The 21,025-nt window shown below is 39.9% G+C and overlaps 1 protein-coding gene across 2 annotated transcripts in view; it reads right to left on the reverse strand.

Annotated features, from left to right (window-relative positions):
- LOC124606678 (serine/threonine-protein kinase 10) overlaps positions 1 to 21,025 on the reverse strand; it is a 164,967-nt gene that overhangs the window by 17,103 nt on the left and 126,839 nt on the right. For both annotated transcript variants that reach the window (XM_047138704.1, XM_047138695.1), the window contains exons 19-22: positions 20,449 to 20,568; positions 11,125 to 11,238; positions 5,715 to 5,930; positions 2,478 to 2,613 (exon numbers count right to left, since the gene is read on the reverse strand). In XM_047138704.1, the coding sequence (XP_046994660.1) occupies positions 2,478 to 2,613; positions 5,715 to 5,930; positions 11,125 to 11,238; positions 20,449 to 20,568 (586 nt within the window). The remainder of the gene's footprint in view (positions 1 to 2,477; positions 2,614 to 5,714; positions 5,931 to 11,124; positions 11,239 to 20,448; positions 20,569 to 21,025) is intronic.

Raw genomic sequence — 21,025 nt, forward strand, 5'->3', positions numbered from 1 at the left:
TACTACTGAAGCATATAAGACCAGCCCATGCTTTGAAGATTTCAGTGGATGGTACTGTGATTTGTGCTAAAGCAACATATATAGCACGAAAGATGGGACTCTCAGATTTCAAAAGCAGCCAATGGTTGGAGCAAAAGGTTCAAGAAACATCATCATTTACTGTATAAATATGTTCAAAGTGAGGCCGGAAGTGTAAACATTAACACCATTCAGTCACAGAAAAATACTCTTTCATCAATCATAGAAAGATGCAGGCCAATTTTTTTTTAGGGAGATGAAAGCAGCTTATTTTTTCCACCTTACAGCTGAAAAACTCTTGAGTTTAGAGGAGAAATCCCACAGCAGAAAATTTAGCAAAGAGAGGCTAACTGCCTTATTATGTTGTAATGAAAGTGAAACAGAAAAGGTAGTGCAACTAACAACTGGAAAGGTGAAACATTCACAAAATGTGCGGACATATCCTTGTAAAAATATGCCTAATATGAAGACTTGGGTAACAACTATGTTCAAACAATTCTTGTGCATCTGGGATTCAAGGCTAGGTTGTTAGAAACAAGAAAATCATCCTGTTTACCAATCAGTAAGCAGCAGCCCCCCCCCCCCCCTCCAAGATAAGTCATATCTATGTAATATACATGTAATTTTTGTTCCTTGCAAACTGTACAATCCACCTTCAGCTACTTGACCAAGGCATTATAAAAATGTGTGAAGATTCTTGTAGAGAATTGGCTTCCCTCAAGTTAATTCAAAGAAGGTTGGCTTTCATTAAATACTTACAGAGAGCATCACACCAGAAAACAAAGGAACTGCAACTAATAGCTAGAGAAGGCACCACACAAGAAAACAAAGGAATTGCAACTGGGCAATGGCAGCAAATAATGGTGCAAGAAGAAAACACCTTAGTTCCAAAACATATACTGAATGTGATAAAGGCATTGCTGTCTGTCAGCCCACAACTATTGCTGAAGCCTTCTGGGAACAGATGGCAGAGAAACAAGAAGAAAGTGAAAACGAGGATGACCCAGAACCTCTGCCAGTTCTTACAATATCAAAAGCTATTGAAGCACTGGGCACAGTTAAGCACTATGTTTTGAGTTTTGAAGTCGATGAAGAAATGATAAACATACTAACTAAAATGGACAATACAATATTACAATTAAGCCAAATAAAACAGCCAACTATTTCTATGCTTCTCCAATCTCTCTGGAGACATGATTACCTACTATATCGTATTGTATAGTGTAGTTCAGCTAAGGTGTATGATATACCAGTTAGCTTGCTGAAATGACAACCCCTACCCTATTCAATTACCAGCAGTAATTCACTAACAGAGAGGCGCTGAACGAGTAGTGTTTCATTAATGAATATAAAAACCTACCCGGTTTGTATTTTGGATGCTAGAGGCTATGTCTCACATCACATGATTTTCCTGCATTCCTATTGGCTGATGGAAGAAATGTACTTGCCTGGCATATTGGACTAACCAGTATCACTGTGTTCAAAAAGTATTTGCTTCTTGCATACTAACACACAATTCTGAGAGTTTCTGGGTGTGATATCCCAAATGCGTTCTTGAAATGCGCACTTCGAATTATAATTTATAGCGACAGCATGTGAGAAAGTATGGTGTACAGAGATAACATATTACCCCAAACTGCCAAATATGGTACCCTTAATTCTGCATTTTCAATGATGAAAAAAATCAAATTGTTACCAAAGTATGTATATTTTGGTAATACATTTTCCTGCTTTCAATCTTTGTCCCTCCAAAAATGTGCTAACGAGATGCCACTGTACTTAATTTTCCCTTTTAAATAGCGCAAGAATCTATTTCTGCCACATGCATGTGTTTTGCAATGTTATTTAAAACTAACTCAAATTATGCTTGTTCACAACCAAGTACCAGGTGTGAAGAGGCAAGTGTTGAATGTGCTGGACATTTGTTAGCCTGTTTATTCCTTTCAGCCAAACAAATCCTGTAGGCTGATCAAAATTAGTCTTGTCCTTCAAAGTATTGCACTGTAAGCACACTTCACAATATAGAATCTCATTAATATAAAAGCTTTTCTGCTTTAAATGCCTTTTCTGCCCAATTCTGCTCTTCTTCCAAACTGTTACCAAAAATATAGTTTCTGAACATATTAGTCATCCAAACAAGGGTCCATACTTCATATTAACTGTTATAATACTTTTCAGGTCTGTATATCCAATGCACATTTTTACATTTTACAAAGAACATAACGAAAAAAATTCTTACAATGGTACGATATGTCTCTAGCATCAACGTTATGTTGGGTTTACACAAATATCAAAATCGCGCATGTAGGTGACGTTACTTGGAATTATGTTATTGTTTTTGCTATGTGAAAATACTACTAAAGTTTCATTATGTTCTTGTTACTTCATAAAGTAAATAGTTTTCTAGAGGCATCAACTATTATTTTTACATCAAACAATCATGCAAAACAGATACTAACGTTTTTCATTTTGCAGTTGTTCCAGCTCACGAATTGTTGCTTCAGATGTAGCACGTAGCTCTTCCAACTGTCGCTGATGTTTAATCTCAGCTCTCTGCTGTTCAGCACGATATCTTTTTTTTTCATCTTCTTGGAACTGCAGGAAGATTAGTATAATTGTAAGAGAAACACTCTGTATTGAAGTTAACTTAAATGGGAGGGGGGATGAGGGGGGGGGGGGGGAGGGGGAGAGAGGGAGAGGGAGAGAGAGAGAGAATATCAATTGCAACTGGAGCTGTCATACTCATCATTAGTAGATTATGCTTGTGGATTAACTCTCTATTCTTATTGTGGAGGCACTGATTAAATCAAACATTTACTTATGTTTTATAAGAATGCTGGAAATTTAATAGGGTGATATATAAATATAAACTTGATCCTGCCCACAAATAGATTTTTGTCAAACACTGTTCTGGCCTGTCAAAACAATGGTTTTTACCCCCACACAATTTGGAACTGTGAACAAGGGCAGATTAGATTACAGTTTGCATATTCACATTTAACATATTGAAAACAATTTTTAAAACATAAAATACAGGGTTATTCTAAATGATGGTCCCATTTTCAGAAATGCGTATGTATTCAAGCACAAATCCAAAATGAACAAGCTCAATACCAATGAAAAGAAGAAGTTTCAAAGTTTTTGGCGGGTGGTGGTGGGCAGGCGGTGATGGTTTCAGAAGCAGCTGGTGGAGTTCGTGCGGCAATAGGACTGTCATTCCATTTCACAGTCATCTGTGAGTGAGATGGCGACTGTGGAACATAAGGTTTTCTGCATTCTTGAGTTCGCAAAAAGTGAGTTGCAAATTGCAGTGCAGCGGGCATTTCGTACCAAATTCAGTACTCAAATGCCAACTCACAAAAGCATTAGCTGTTGGTTTAAGCAATTTAAACAGACTGCGGAATGTGTGCAAAGGAAAAAGCACAGGCCAACTGCATGTGTCAGAGCATCATGTCTGACGGATTCAAGAAAGTTTTGTGGGCAGTCCCAGTCAATCTACCAACAGAGCCAATCGAGAACTTTGAACACCCCAACCAACTATATGAAAAGTTCTGAGACGGCTTTTGCTGTACAAGGCCTACCGATTACAACTTGTGCAGGCTCTCACCCCCAATGACAAAGAGAAACGTTAAATTATAAAGAATGTAGCAACCAGTCGCGGAAACATAATTTATTTATCTTGTTGCAAATCGATTTCGACTGATATGTCATCATGTACTGTCCTTGGCAGATTTCTATCATGATAGAAATAAGCATCGACATATCACTCGAAATCGATTTGCAACAAGATAAATAAATTATGTTTCCACGACTGGTTGCTACATTCTTTATAATTTTATATTCCATGGTCGCTGCACAGAAAGGGATGCATTTTTATAGCGTGCAATTTTCGGTGATGAAGTGACATTCCACCTTAGTGGAAAAGTCTACAGACACAATGTTTTCATATGGGGTTTGGAAAATCCACATTCACCATTGCAACATGAAAGAGACTCACCGAAGATCAATCTGTGCTGTATACTGTACAAAGGTTTATAGACCAGTTTTCTTCGCGGAAAGAACTGTAACGGAAATCATGTACCTGGACATGATGGAACAATGGCTGATCCCTCAAGTTATGGAAGATTCCCAGGAGTTCATTTTCCAACAGGATGGAGCTCCGCCTCACTGGTACCTTGATGTAAGAGGCTTTTTCAATGACTCCCTTCCTGAGCACTGGATCAGTCACAGTGGACTTGAGGACCTGGCTCTGCACTTTTGGCCACCTTGATCTCCTGATCTCACACCCTGCAACTATTTCTTATGGGGTTATGTGAAGGAAGCTGTTTACTCCCACCTCTACCAATCTCTCTGAATGATCTGCGCAACCAGATCACTGCTGCCATGCACTCAGTAACAGCAGATATGCTTTTGCATGTGCAGGACAAGTTTGGCTACCGCATTGATGTTTGCTGTGCAGCCAATGGTGGCCACATTTAACATTTATCACATTTCTGATTATTAAATTAACTAATTAACTAGTTAATTACAAATCATTAAATTTATTAAATTCATATCACACAGTATGAAAAAAACTTTGAAACTTCCTCTTTTCACTGGTACAAAGCTTGTTCATTTTGGATTTGTACTTGAATAAATACGAAGTTTTGAAAATGGGTCCATCATTTAGAATAACCCTGTATAATGAACAAAAATGATTATTGTATTACTTTTAAATCACTTTGGTAGAAATAATTGTATCTTATTTTGCATATTATTTTCCTATAGGCAAAAAGATCCCCTGTGTTGACAAACTTAAGAGGAAACAAGACCACTGGTCTATCAATGTGAAGCAAACACTTTTAAACAGTATACATGAACAACAGAATTAGTCTGCATACTGCTGGATATTGATGTTTGGACAAACCTTAAATATAATACCCAACCTTCAGAAACACATAATGACAGCTGACATACATCTCACATTAAAAAATTACTTACAGCCTCAAGCTTTATGGGAAACAGATCATTCCAATAACTGTAACCCAAAACATATGGAGATAATGGGTTAAATGTTTTCTTGAGAATGGCTAAACAGTCGAAATGTCTTAGAACACAAAATAAAAATAAAATGGAAATTAATAATGATGCATGAAACTCATTTCTTTCAAGAAGACAAATCTGTTCAAACTTTCATTATTCTTATAATGCACAATTAACTCTTTCTGTGGAGTCTCTTTCTGTAGTAGGGCTGTCAAATTATCTTTGAGTGCTGGAGGAACAGCAATCAATTACTCACTGTTCTCAGTACTCACCTTTCCATTTCCCATGGCATTCCTAAATTAATTTCTCACCCATATAGTCCACTTTAATGTAACTGCTCTGGGAGAAACCTTACTGTAATTATAGTTACTGATTTTTTACATTAAAATAAATTACATTTCTCTACATACTTGCATAGCTTCATTACCTTCAGTGTTAAATATGAATACTTTATCTAATACTGGGCAACTGATACTTTAACCAACATTAAAAATGCAACATGGGAAAATAATCAACCAAACAAACATATTTAGAAACATAACACAAGTCAAATTCTTAAATAATAAGCATACCAATGTCACAATATCTGTATAAAACACGTAACCCTCACAACCTGATTTAACAGCATTGATTTATATAAACTTTTGAAGTAAACACTGAAAGCTTGCACTTACCTTCTTAAGCTTCTCTCTCTCATCTTCAGGGCTGGGCTGAATAGTCATACTAATGCGCATTGATTCACGGAACATCATTTCCCTGGCTTTCATCTCTGCTCGAATGCGTTTTGGTAATGCACGTTTCTCAATGGCTTGACGTTTTAATAGTTCCTCTTCTTTCCTTTGATTCATACGCTTTATTTGTTCCAATTCTTTTTCATGTCGAATCAGCATCTACAAAAAAAATTGTCACATTGTAAATTGTAACCACACTACAGACCAAATCCAAAAACAGAATGCTAGTATTTACATAAACATTGGATATTTGATATTGCACAAGATACAAAGCCTTACAAACATATTTCAAGAATCTTTCAGAAATGAGAAATGATAAACACAAAGTGACAGGTAATTGCTTGCTACCGGGTTTGAACTGTTGACCCACAACTCATCAGTCAACAAAGCTAATCACTATGCAGATATCTTGTTTTTTAAAAAACTGCAATTAGTTTTGATCTTATCATAACTATTAGGTAGTAAATGACATCACCATCTGCAAACACTCTGAAACTTGGTTCCACCCATGTGAACCCAGTTTTTGTTTGAGATTTTTGATTATAAATGGAGATGATTTGCCTGAGATCATGTTATCTGCTCTCTAACAAACTACGCAACAGATTTTATCAAGTAGCCGGTGCAACATGTCAAACATATATTTCACATTTCATTATTTTACTGCACCATACTTGCATGTCACTGCAGATATCAGAAACCATCCGAGACAAAACAATCACTAATATAAATGTCTCCAGTTGTTAATAACCAGCGTGTAGCCTTTCCTTAGGTTATGTTAGTCATTGGCAATTAGTGTTTTACTTTTGTAAAAAGAAGCCAGCAAAAAAGCATCAACAAACATACATTACTGGCCATTAAAATTGCTACACCAAGAACAAATGCAGATGATAAACGGGTATTCATTGGATAAATATAATATACTAGAACTGACATGTGATTACATTTTCACGCAATTTGGGTGCATAGATCCTGAGAAATAAGTACCCAGAACAACCACCTCTGGCCATAATAATGGCCTTGATATGCCTGGGCGTTGAGTGAACAGAGCTTGGATGGCGTGTACAGGTACAGTTGCCCATGCAGCTTCAACACGGTACCACAGTTCATCAAGAGTAGTGACTGGCGTATTGTGAGGAGCCAGTTGCTCGGCCACCATTGCCAAGACGTTTTCAATCGGTGAGAGATCTGGAGAACGTGCTGGCCAGGGCAGCAGTAGAACATTTTCTGTATCCAGAAAGGCCTGTACAGGACCTGCAACATGCGGTCGTGCATTATCCTGCTGAACTGTAGGGTTTCGCAGGGATTGAATGAAGGGTAGAGCCATGGGTCGTAACACATCTGAAATGTAACGTCCACTGTTCAAAGTGCCATCAATGTGAACAAGAGGTGACCGAGACGTGTAACCAATGCCACCCCATACCATCACGCCGGGTGATATGCCAGTATGGCGATGACCAATACACGCTTCCAATGTGCGTTCACCGCTATGTCTCGCCAAACACGCATGCGACCATCATAATGCCGTAAACAGAACCTGGATTCATCCGAAAAAATGACGTTTTGCCATTCGTGCACCCAGGTTCATCGTTGAGTACACCATCGCAGGCGCTCCTGTCTGTGTTGCAGCGTCAAGGGTAACCGCAGCCATGGTCTCTGAGCTGATAGTCCATGCTGCTGAAAATGTCGTTGAACTGTTCGTGCGGATGGTTGTTGTCTTACAAATGTCTCCATCTGTTGACTCAGGGATCGAGACATGGCTGCACAATCCGTTACAGCTATGCGGATAAGATGACTGTCATCTCGACTGCTAGTGATACGAGACCGTTGTGATCCAGCACAGCATTACGTATTATCCTCCTGAACCCACCAATTCCATATTCTGCTAACAGTCATTGGATCTCAACCAACGGGAGCAGCAATGTTGCGATACAATAAACCGCAATCGCGACAGGCTACAATCTGACCTTTCTCAAAGTCGGAAACGAGATGGTGCATTTCTCCTCCTTACACGAGGGCATCACAACAACGATTCACCAGGCAACACTGGTCAACTGCTGTTTGTGTATGAGAAATCGGTTGGAAACCTTCCTAATGTCAGCACGTTGTGGGTGTCGCCACCGGCGCCAACCTTGTGTGAATGCTCTGAGAAGCTAATCATTTGCATATCACAGCATCTTCTTCCTGTCGGTTAAATTTTGCGTCTGTAGCACGTCATCTTTGTTGTGTAGCAATTTTAATGGCCAGTAGTGTATGTGCAATGTTTGGTGATAATACTAAGGAAAAGTGGAGCTGCAGCTGAATTTCATTTGTACTACCTCCAAGCTTTTCACACTTATGTACAAAATTTAGACATTTAACTACTACTTTCCCTATGCGATTTTGCTTCCTTCATCAGAAACAGTGTGCTTGTATGAAGAAAAATCCTCTCTGAATACTAAAATTGCACTGTGGCCCTAACTATATATTGTTATTTCCTGTGAGTCAAAAAACAATAATACAGCTTTCATAGGCTGTGCTCATTATCTCTCATTCTCTTTCATTGCTTCTAGCGTAGATGTTTGTTCACAGATACAAGTGAAGGGTAGTGAACACTGAAACTCTCTGCAAACGCTCGTTCTCTTGTGTTTGCTTCCACTTGCTCTAGTGTAAACTAGGCTTAAGAGAACTGTTCCAATTGTCTCCTAAATTGTTGATGTACATTAAGTTCCACAGAGGGTCTATAAACTTCCAAGGAGAACCCCAGTTGTCACTGCAGTTTCACCAGATGACTTCCCTTCAATTACTGTGTCTTTTCTGGCAGGAAATCATGTATCCAGTCACACAACTGAAATGATAATTCATATGGATGCAATTTTATTAGGAGCTGCTTGTGGGAAATGGTATCAAAAGCCTTTTGGAAATCTAGGAATATGGAATCAACTTGAAAATCCCTGTCAGCAGTACTCATTTATTTGTGCGAATAAAGAGCCAGTTGTGTTTCACAAGAATATTTTCTGAACCCACACTGGTTTGTGTGAACATATTGTTTCTTCAAGGTATTTCATAAGGATGGAACACAGAATATTTTCCAAAAACCTTCTACAAATTCATGTCAATGATATGGGTATATAATGCAGAAGACTACTACTATTTTCTTTTTTTGTAATAATGTGACACAATATTTGGTGTTCCTACAATTTGGTTCATATTATGAGAACACACAAATTAAATACCAAAAACAGTTTCTCCATGTCGAAAATTCAGTGACTCTGTCAAGAAATATATTTTCATAAACTTTTCATTTGTTATTATGAATAAAAAATACCATGAAAACATAGTGCAGCCCTTCCAGGAGACACTGATGCTAGTTCCATCTTTATACATCCAACAGTTTCCAAGTTTGAGTGAGTAAAAATTAAATGTGTTATCATGTCTGTGTTCTGTGCAGGAGGACATGGCAAGTCTGTTTTGTACCACCAGGTGGCTCCTGCCAAAGTGTCAATCCTAAAGCAGTTTTGAAGAGATTATAGTAATGGGAAGCATGGAGAGATTAACATGGGAGAGAAACGAATTGAGGATAACATCAAACACTTGCGATACTATTTACAAGCATGACTAAAAGAGCAGGTACTGTTGATCATCCGCAGCTGTATGAGTTGAGATACTAATAATGGATACAAAAAAGTATTGATTCTGTATTAATTTCTACTAATTTGCTAACTGAAAGAAAACTTTTAGAAGATAATCAAGCTACTACAATCCATGTAAATGGATTTTCTGGGCATTATGAAACAGCATAAAGTTGAGAGGGAGAAATGTATAAACATTGTGTATTTGGAACACATTATTTTGATGTGGATGTGGTGACTTCAGAAATTGTCCCCTTCTATCAATTTTTAACATGAAATTTAGGATGACGGAAGCCCTTCTTGTCACTAATACAAGACAAAACCATGAAGTGAACATTTGTACAAATAGTGCACAATTTGGTCCTTAGCTAAACTGGCAGATATGTAGTGTATCAAAAAGAATCATCCGTATTTCTGAAACTAGTAAACATATACAATTAATTTTGTTTTTTGATGAATGGGAAAACTCAAAAAAGTTTTTTCATACCTTTCCACAGGTGTTTAAAATGACCCCCCTTGAGATGTACAGCATACGTCAATGCGGTATTCAAATTGTTCCCACAGTCCAGTGAGCTTGTTTTGAGTAACACAATCCAGTGAACTTGTCTTGAGTAACAGCTTTCACCGAAGCTGTTATGCTATGTCTCAGTTCATTCATTGTTGCTGGTAATGGAGTCACATAAACACAGTCTTCTATAAACTTCCACAAGAAATAACCACATACAATCAGGTCCGGAGACCTTGGAGGCCAGTAATGTAAGGCTGAATCATTTGGCCCGCTTTGCAACTGATCCATTGTTCAGTAATCCTTTGATATAAAAATTCCCGCACTTCCAGATGCCACTGTGGCAGTGCCCTATCTTGTTGTTAAATGAAGTAGTTCGAATCAGTCTCCAACTGTGGGAAAAGAAAACTCTCAAGCGTATCGAGATATGTGCTTCCTGTAACAGTATTCTCAGCAAAGAAAAAGGGACTATACACCTTTCCGCATGAAACTGCACAAAACACATTAAATTTTGGAGAGTCCCTCTCATGTTGTACAACTTCATGTGGTTGCTCCGTACCCCATATTCTCATATTATGACAGTTCACCTTTCCATTTAAATGAGATGTTGCCTCGTCACTAAATACTAAGCGTGGAAGAAAACTGTCATCCTCCATCTTGGCAAAACTGAAATTACAGAACTCCACATGTTGTTTGTCACATTCACGGAGAGCTTGCAGTAGCTGAATTTTGTATGGTTTCACGTGTAAACGTCGATGCAACACACACCTGACAGACATCGGGGGCATGTTGAGCTGCAAGGCAAATGGATTTCTGCAGACTCCTTGTGAAACTGTGGTGGATACGTTTGATGCTTGTGTCAGATACTCAACGACGGCCCAGTGATTTGCCTTTACACAAACAACCTGTTTCCCGGAATTGTTCATGCCATCATCTAATGCTCTGTGCTGTATGAGGATCCACACCATACCTAGTATGAAAGTCCAGCTGAACAGTTGTTACTGACCACTACTGCATAAAACATAGAACACAAAACACTTTCTGTTGTCCCAACACCATTTTTACTAGAACTGAAGAGGGTGCACAGCGGGGACCCTGTAAAACTTGAGAGTTTGCTCCTTCAAACAGTATGTTGTTCATGCACATATCTCAAATAACATATTAGTTATGATTTTATTAATCAGATGATTCTTTTTGATACACCATATTTTTTAAACTCTTGATATATGTGTGGTCATACCTGATGCCTCTGTAAGAAGAAAACATCCTTAAGTTGTCGTTTGGCAAGCTGCTGTTTCTCAAGTATTTGTCTCTCTTCCATGTCCCAAAGTGCTGATTCACGAGCACGCATTAACTGGAAAGAATTTTTACACACTTACAGCATGAGATACACAAGCTATTTTAAATGTACTGAGAATTAATACATAACCTAGGATTATAAAACTTGATGGCTGCATGCCGAAGAAAGAAGATACGGAGCAAATTTAATAATAGTCACCATTTTCACCCCATTTTTCTTTCTTTACCTCTGTCATGTTATCAGAACCTGGAAACAGTTTTATTGGGAATTTCATATTTTCAATGTTAATAGGATGCAAGTGAACAATTGTGTGTTAACTTGACTGTTGTGATTTGCAGAGTAACATTTGTCTCTCCCTAGCCATACAGTAACCTTTAGTTCAGTTCTAACATTCCAAATACCTTTAGCCAGTCATATGCATTTGAATGCTGTCATTTTGTTAATTACAATGTGAAGACTGTCAGAGTGTGATAAATATTTATGCAGCCAAACACATTTTAACACCAAGGACACAAAATTATAGTTTACTTTCCTCAGATGTCCATCTTGTATTGCATTAACTAACAGGGATTGACCCACTCTTTCTTCTCTCATAGCCTTCATGCTTGCAAGCATACTAGTAATTAAGTCGCAAAACATGTTTGGAGAAGACACCATTCTTCATTGTTCAAACGAGGGCAGGCATCAGCAGGAGTCTGCTAGATCTAACACCTCTCATACTTCCTGTATTTTTTTCATATACAGGGTGGACCATTTTAATGCATAATGGGGAGTAATTCAGGATAGAGATGAACATAGCAAAATGTTTTAGGTAAAAGTTGTAGGTGGCAAAAAAAGTCATGCATTGCTGTAGATGGCCGTGACCTTGAATGTGACTCATGATAATTTGGATGTTAAAGTGATTTTTTAAAATGGAAATCCTAATACTTGATTTATGATTTGGAAAGCATGGCAAATTTTACATGCAAAATGATGCATTATACATGGCAAGCCCCAACAGAGGTCAAATAAGCAAATATGTTTTCAGTACTACTAGGGATTAACTCATAATACAGGAGGCATACAGAAAATACAATGTTAGATACAAATTGGAAGGGGCAACACGAGTCACTTTTGACTGCCAATTACCATAACCTTAAAGTTAATTACAGAAGGTCATTCGAAGGCTGAGTCTTGTTTCACGAGAACCTCTATTTCCGACTCGGTTTTTAAAGGAGGGAAGATAGATTTGAATTTTAAGTTTCAGTTAATGTACTTATTAGTAAAAATAATTACATTGAAATGTGTAAACATTATTTTGTCATTTTCAAGAAAAACAACATAATAAAAATGTAGATCATTGATTTACAAGTCACACAACGAGTTCCCACACCTCTCATTCCTCGCAATGTCCCTTGCAATTTGTATCTAACATTGCATTTTATGGTATTCTTCCTCTATTCTGTGTTAATCCCTACTAGAACTAAAAACATACACTCCTGGAAATGGAAAAAAGAACACATTGACACCGGTGTGTCAGACCCACCATACTTGCTCCGGACACTGCGAGAGGGCTGTACAAGCAACGATCACACGCACGGCACAGCGGACACACCAGGAACCGCGGTGTTGGCCGTCGAATGGCGCTAGCTGCGCAGCATTTGTGCACCGCTGCCGTCAGTGTCAGCCAGTTTGCCGTGGCATACGGAGCTCCATCGCAGTCTTTAACACTGGTAGCATGCCGCGACAGCGTGGACGTGAACCGTATGTGCAGTTGACGGACTTTGAGCGAGGGCGTATAGTGGGCATGCGGGAGGCCGGGTGGACGTACCGCCGAATTGCTCAACACGTGGGGCGTGAGGTCTCCACAGTACATCGATGTTGTCGCCAGTGGTCGGCGGAAGGTGCACGTGCCAGTCGACCTGGGACGGACCGCAGTGACGCACGGATGCACGCCAAGACCGTAGGATCCTACGCAGTGCCGTAGGGGACCGCACCGCCACTTCCCAGCAAATTAGGGACACTGTTGCTCCTGGGGTATCGGCGAGGACCATTCGCAACCGTCTCCATGAAGCTGGGCTACGGTCCCGCACACCGTTAGGCCGTCTTCCGCTCACGCCCCAACATCGTGCAGCCCGCCTCCAGTGGTGTCGCGACAGGCGTGAATGGAGGGACGAATGAAGACGTGTCGTCTTCAGCGATGAGAGTCGCTTCTGCCTTGGTGCCAATGATGGTCGTATGCGTGTTTGGCGCCGTGCAGGTGAGCGCCACAATCAGGACTGCATACGACCGAGGCACACAGGGCCAGCACCTGGCATCATGGTGTGGGGAGCGATCTCCTACACTGGCCGTACACCACTGGTGATCGTCGAGGGGACGCTGAATAGTGCACGGTACATCCAAACCGTCATCGAACCCATCGTTCTACCATTCCTAGACCGGCAAGGGAACTTGCTGTTCCAACAGGACAATGCACGTCCGCATGTATCCCGTGCCACCCAACGTGCTCTAGAAGGTGTAAGTCAACTACCCTGGCCAGCAAGATCTCCGGATCTGTCCCCCATTGAGCATGTTTGGGACTGGATGAAGCGGCGTCTCACGCGGTCTGCACGTCCAGCACGAACGCTGGTCCAACTGAGGCGCCAGGTGGAAATGGCATGGCAAGCCGTTCCACAGGACTACATCCAGCATCTGTACGATCGTCTCCATGGGAGAATAGCAGCCTGCATTGCTGCGAAAGGTGGATATACACTGTACTAGTGCCGACATTGAGCATGCTCTGTTGCCTGTGTCTATGTGCCTGTGGTTCTGTCAGTGTGATCATGTGATGTATCTGACCCCAAGAATGTGTCAATAAAGTTTCCCCTTCCTGGGACAATGAATTCATGGTGTTCTTATTTCAATTTCCAGGAGTGTATTTGCTTATTTGACCTTCATTGAACCTTGCCATGACTTTAAATAATGTATCATTTTACACATAAAATTTGCTACTTTTTTTCAAATTTTAAATGAAATATTGGGATTCCTATCTTTAAAAAATCATATTGATCTCCAAATCACCATGAGAGTCACGTTCAAAGTCATGGCCGTTTGTAGCATTGGGTGACCCACTTTGCCTCATTCTACTCTTAGATAAAACATTTTGCTGTATCTCACCTCTATCCCGAATTATTCCCCATTATGGATTAAAATGGTCCACTTAATTTGGCTTGAAATTTGGATGTTGACCAAACCAGATAATAACTTTCACATTTTTTACTGCGGAATCAATATTTTAAAAATTATGCATATTAGTGGGTGCTCACTCACGAACTGTTCTTCAATGACTGACAAAAACACACACACACACACACACACACACACACACACACACACATATATGCACGCACGCCTGTTCCTCACAAACCAAAGATGATTGATGTCACAAGTTCTTGATAGTGAAATTAATAATTAATGAAAATCTGGCCCTCTGCTTTTTGACAAGGGAGAGAGCAGGATTCCTTGCAGTATTTAAACAAAAACCGTCATCACTATTTATAAGGATTCTTGCTAATTTAATTTCAACAGTGTCCTTAATAACACTATCACAATAACTACTAGTGCATGCCAGAATCTCCGTATTGTTACATTCCATTGGATGACCGGTGTTGAGACAATGTTGTGCAATGGTGGATTTGCTTGGCTGTTGTAAGTACGTGTTCTGCTTATGCTCAGTACACCAGTCTTCCACAGTCCTGATAGTCTGACATGCCACAAGTGCAAGGAATACGATTGACGCCAGCCTTAAGCAAACCGAGATCGTCCATTACAGAACCTAAAAGGACCCTATGGTGATTGAGAAACACACTTCACACCATATTTTTGCAAAATATGACCAACCCTGTTCAAGATGCTTCCTGCATATGGCAAAAAGGCCAGAGAATTTGGTACCACCTCAGTATTATCGTCACTCACCCACTGCACAGTTGGTTGTTAGTACAACATGCACCTGATCTGTCTTTCACTATAACCATTCTGACAAAAGGTGACTTCAAGGTGGGCTGGCTCAGCTGATGAACTACAGGGTCCGAGATGACGCGTGCCCTGTGAATAAAGGTACAAAGTACCTTTTCACTTTGAGTCAGATGATGACAACTATCAGCTGCATGTACAAGTCACTGGGAGTAGGCTTCCTATAAATGGCATGTCTTTATGTACCATCTGCCTCACCTTCCTCCTGACCATCACACCAAGGAAGGGAATACAGACATCCTTTTCCACCTCCATTGTGAAAGAAATATTCAGGTGGATTGAATTTAGGTGCTCTAAAGTCTTTCAAATTCTTGCAAAAATAAACAAAAACCACCATACAGGTTTCAATGCAGCCAACTCCAAGGTGCTTCCTCAAAATTTCCCATAAACAAATTGACAATCATAGGTGACAACAGGCTTCCCATCACAACTCCATCTGTCTGCTCAGAGTGCTGGTCGTTGTTTATTCAATGACCAGTACTATGAGCAGACAAATGGAATTGCGACGGGATGCTCACTGTTAACTACTATTATCTATTTATGAACAATTTTGAGGAATGTGCCTCGGAGTCAGTGGCTTTGAAGCCTGTGTATCTTTCAGATGTTTAGATGATATGTTTTTTGTTTGACCTCAAAACAGTGAGAATTTGAAAGACTTTTAAAACACTTGAATTCAATCCACCCAAATATATATTTGACAATGGAAGTGAAAAAGGATGGCTGTATTACCTTCCTTGATGTGTTGGTCAGGAGGAAGGTGGATGGTACACTGGAGTAAGCTGTTTGTATGAACCTTGTACCTGAAACCTACTCCCAGTGACTTATACCTGCAGGCTGTTAGCTGTCACCATCTGGCTCAACATGAAGATGTACTTCATACGCTGGTTCACATGGTCCATGTCTTCTCTGACCCTGGGAGTTTGTCAGCTGAGTTATCTTGAAGTCACCTTTTGTCAGAAGGGTTATAGTGACAGAGATATCAGATAGTCAGATGTGCGTTGTGCTATCGACCAAATGCGCACAGGTTGAGTGCAGACAATACCACACAGGTTGAGCGCAGACAATATCAAGGTGGCACCGAAGTCCATGAACTTTTGGCCTTACGCAGGGGAGCATTTTGGACAGGATTGGTTGTATTTTGCGAAAATATGATGTGAAGTGTGTTTTTCAATCACTGTCTAACGTTAGAGTTCTTTTAGGTTCTGCAAAGGATAATCTTGGCTTGTGTAAGGCAAGTACCTACCGTATTCCTTGCTCTTCTGGTACATTATACATTTTTCAGACTATCAGGACTGTGGAGGACTGGTGTACTGGGCGTAAGTGGTACACACATTTGCAACAGCCAAGCAAATTCACCATTGCAGAACATTGTCTTGGCACGGGTCATCCTATGGAATATAACAACACGAAGATTATGGCAAGCACTTCCAGTTATTGGATATTATTTGCAAGGAACCTCTTTAAATTGAAACTTATACACAGAGATCCCCCCCCCCCCCCCTCCCCAAGAACCATGGACCTTGCCGTTGGTGGGGAGGCTTGCGTGCCTCAGCGATACAGATAGCCGTACCGTAGGTGCAACCACAACAGAGGGGTATCTGTTGAGAGGTCAGACAAGCGTGTGGTTCCTGAAGAGGGGCAGCAGTCTGGATGATTGACTGATCTGGCCTTGTAACACTAACCAAGACAGCCTTGCTGTGCTGGTACTGCGAACGGCTGAAAGCAAGGTGAAACTACGGCCGTAATTTTTTCCGAGGGCATGCAGCTTTACTGTATGGTTAATGATGATGGCGTCCTCTTGGGTAAAATATTCCGGAGGTAAAATAGTCCCCCATTTGGATCTCCGGGCGGGGACTACTCAAGAGGATGTCGTTATCAGGAGAAAGAAAACTGGCATTCTACGGATCGGAGCGTAGAATGTCAGATCCCTTAATCGGGCAGCTAGGTTAGAAAATTGAAAAAGGGAAATGGATAGGTGAAAGTTAGATATAGTGGGAATTAGTGAAGTTCGGTGGCAGCAGGAACAAGACTTCTGGTCAGGTGAATACAGGGTTATAAATACAAAATCAAATAGGGGTAATGCAGGAGTCGGTTTAATAATGAATAAAAAAAATAGAAGTGCGGGTAAGCTACTTCAAACAGCATAGTGAACGCATTATTGTGGCCAAGATAGACAGGAAGCCCACGCCTACTACAGTAGAACAAGTTTATATGCCAACTAGCTCTGCAGATGATGAAGTAATTGAAGAAATGTATGATGAAATAAAAGAAATTATTCAGATAGTGAAGAGAGATGAAAATTTAATAGTCATGGGTGACTGGAATTCGGTAGTAGGAAAAGGGAGAGAAGGAAACGTAGTAGGTGAATATGGATTGGGGCTAAGAAATGAAAGAGGAAGCCGCCTGATAGAATTTTGCACAGAACACAACTTAATCATAGCTAACATTTGGTTCAAGAATCATAAAAGAAGGTTGTATGCATGGAAGAACCCTGGAGATACTGACAGGTTTCAGATAGATTACATAATGGTAAGACAGAGATTTCGGAACCAGGTTTTAAATTGTAAGACATTTCCAGGGGCAGATGTGGACTCTGATCACAATTTATTGGTTATGATCTGTAGATTAAAACTGAAGAAACTGCAAAAAGGTGGGAATTTAAGGAGATGGGACCTGGATAAACAGAAAGAACCAGAGGTTGTACAGAGCTTCAGGGAGAGCATAAGGGAACAATTGACAGGAATGGGGGAAAGAAATACAGTAGAAGAAGAATGGGTAGCTTTGAGAGATGAAGTAGTGAAGGCAGCAGAGGACCTAGTAGGTAAAAAGATGAGGGCTAGTAGAAATCCTTGCGTAACAGAAGAAATACTGAATTTAATTGATGAAAGGAGAAAATATAAAAATGCAGTAAATGAAGCAGGCAAAAAGGAATACAAACATCTCAAAAACAAGATCGACAGGAAGTGCAAAATGGCTAAGCAGGGATGGCTAGAGGACAAATGTAAGGATGTAGAGGGTTATCTCAGTAGGGGTAAGATAGATACCGCCTACAGGAAAATTAAAGAGACCTTTGGAGAACAGAGAACCACTTGTATGAATATCAAGAGCTCAGATGGAAACCCAGTTCTAAGCAAAGAAGGGAAAGCAGAAAGATGGAGGAAGTATATAGAGGGCCTATAAAAGGGCGATGTACTTGAGGACAATATTATGGAAATGGAAGAGGATGTAGATGAAGATGAAATGGGAGATACGATACTGCGTGAAGAGTTTGACAGAGCACTGAAAGACCTGAGTTGAAACAAGGTCCCGGGAGTAGACGACATTCCATTAGAACTACTGACGGCCTTGGGACAGCCAGTCCTGACAAAACTCTACCAACTGGTGAGCAAGATGTATGAAACAGGCGAAATACCCTCAGACTTCAAGAAGAATATAATAATTCCGATCCCAAAGAAAGCAGGTGCTAACAGATGTGAAAATTATCGAACAATCAGTTTAATAAGTCACAGATGCAAAATACTAACGCGTATTCTCTACAGATGAATGGAAAAACTGGTAGAAGCTGGCCTCGGGGAAGATCAGTTTGGATTCCGTAGAAATGTTGGAACACGTGAGGCAATACTGACCCTATGACTTATCTTAGAAGCTAGGTTAAGGAAAGGCAAACCTAAGTTTCTAGCAGTTGTAGACTTAGAGAAAGCTTTTGACAATGTTGACTGGAATACTCTCTTTCAAATTCTGAAGGTGGCAGGGGTAAAATACAGAGAGCGAAAGGCTATTTACAATTTGTACAGAAACCAGATGGCAGTTATAAGAGGCGAGGGGCACGAAAGGGAAGCAGTGGTTGGGAAGGGTGTGAGATAGGGTTGTAGCCTCTCCCCGATGTTATTCAATCTGTATATTGAGCAAGCAGGGAAGGAAACAAAAGAAAAATTCGGAGTAGGTATTAAAATCCATGGAGAAGAAATAAAAACTTTACAGTTCGCCAATGACATTGTAATTCTGTCAGAGACAGCAAAGGACTTGGAAGAGCAGTTGAACGGAATGGACAGTGTCATGAAAGGAGGGTATAAGATGAACATCAACAAAAGCAAAACAAGGGTAATGGAATGTAGTCGAATTAAGTCGGGTGATGCTGAGGGAATTAGATTAGGAAATGAGACACTTAAAGTAGTAAAGGAGTTTTGCTATTTGGGGAGCAAAATAACTGATGATGGTCGAAGTAGAGAGGATATCAAATGTAGACTGGCAATGGCAAGGAAAGCGTTTCTGAAGAAGAGAAATTTGTTAACATCGAGTTCTGATTTAAGTGTCAGGAAGTTGTTTCTGAAAGTATTTGTATGGAGCGTTGCCATGTATGGAAGTGAAACATGGACGATAACTAGTTTGGACAAGAAGAGAATAGAAGCTTTCGAAATGTGGTGCTACAGAAGAATGCTGAAGATTAGATGGGTAGATCATATAACTAATGAGGAGGTACTGAATAGGATTGTGGAGAAGAGAAGTTTGTGGCACAACTTAACTAGAAGAAGGGATCGGTTGGTAGGACATGTTCTGAGGCATCAAGGGGTTACCAATTTAGTATTGGAGGGCAGCATGGAGGGTAAAAATCGTAGAGGGAGACCAAGAGATGAATACACTAAGCAGATTCAGAAGGATGTAGGTTGCAGTAAGAACTGGGAGATGAAGAACCTTGCACAGGATAGAGTAGCATGGAGAGCTGCACCAAATCAGTCTCAGGACTGAAGACCACAACAACAACACAGAGATAGTAGTTTCTGTTTAAATTCTGCATGGAATCCTGTTCTATTCCTTGTCAAAAAAACAGAGGGCCAGAGTTTATGCCACATCACCTGCTGATTATTAATTTCACTGTGACGTCGGTTATCTTTAGTTTGTGATGGCGCTAGTGTTTATAGTGGTGTGTGTGTGTGTGTGTGTGTGTGTGTGTGTGTGTGTGTGTGTGAGAGAGAGAGAGAGAGAGAGAGAGAGAGAGATCTATAAACTCCCTTGCACAGCACCTACTTGCAGCCAATGACCCTTGAAAATGGCAGGGCGTCCTCCTGTCGAAATATTGACAGTTATCGACAATGTCACCCGACTGCATTCCAGTATATTATTTGAATACTGCATATGCCACGAGAAACTTGGATATCACATAACTACACTTAATTATTTAGTCAATATATATGGGGAGGGGAACGCTGGACCACACTGTTTGCAGGATGTAAGTATTTACTTTTAGGCACAGCATTCAACTAAGACTATAATTACCTGTTGCTTTTGCTGCAGGAACTGTCTTTCCATTAATGCTATCTTTTCCCTATGGGTTTCACTCAGTCTTCTCAATGACGACTCATGATTTTCATTCAGTTTTTCAAGGAACAATTTCTCCTGTGGCACAGAAATTGCTTGGATAAACAAACCTGATATTAAATCTAGATAAAAATATACATAATTGTAATGAATTAAATTAGATTAATACTAGTTCCATGGATCATGAATACGATATTTCATAATGATGTGGAAAGAGTCAAATTTTCCAATACATGACATAATTAAGTTAATTTAACAACATAATTAAGTTAATTTAACAACATAATTAAGTTAATGTAAAAAGTTTTTAAAAATTTTTTTTATAATTTTTTTGTTTGTTTGTTTTTTTTCCCTTTTTTTCTTAATTTATATCTAAAAATTCCTCTATGGAGTAGTAGTAGTAGTTGTCATTCAGAAATTCTTTTAATTTCTTCTTAAATACTTGTTGGTTATCTGTCAGACTTTTGATACTATTTGGTATGTGACCAAAGACTTAAGTGACAGTATAATTCACCCCTTTTGGTGCCAAAGTTAG

The sequence above is a fragment of the Schistocerca americana genome, chromosome 1, assembly GCF_021461395.2.
Source record: "Schistocerca americana isolate TAMUIC-IGC-003095 chromosome 1, iqSchAmer2.1, whole genome shotgun sequence".
NCBI classification, from domain to species: Eukaryota; Metazoa; Arthropoda; class Insecta; order Orthoptera; family Acrididae; genus Schistocerca; species Schistocerca americana.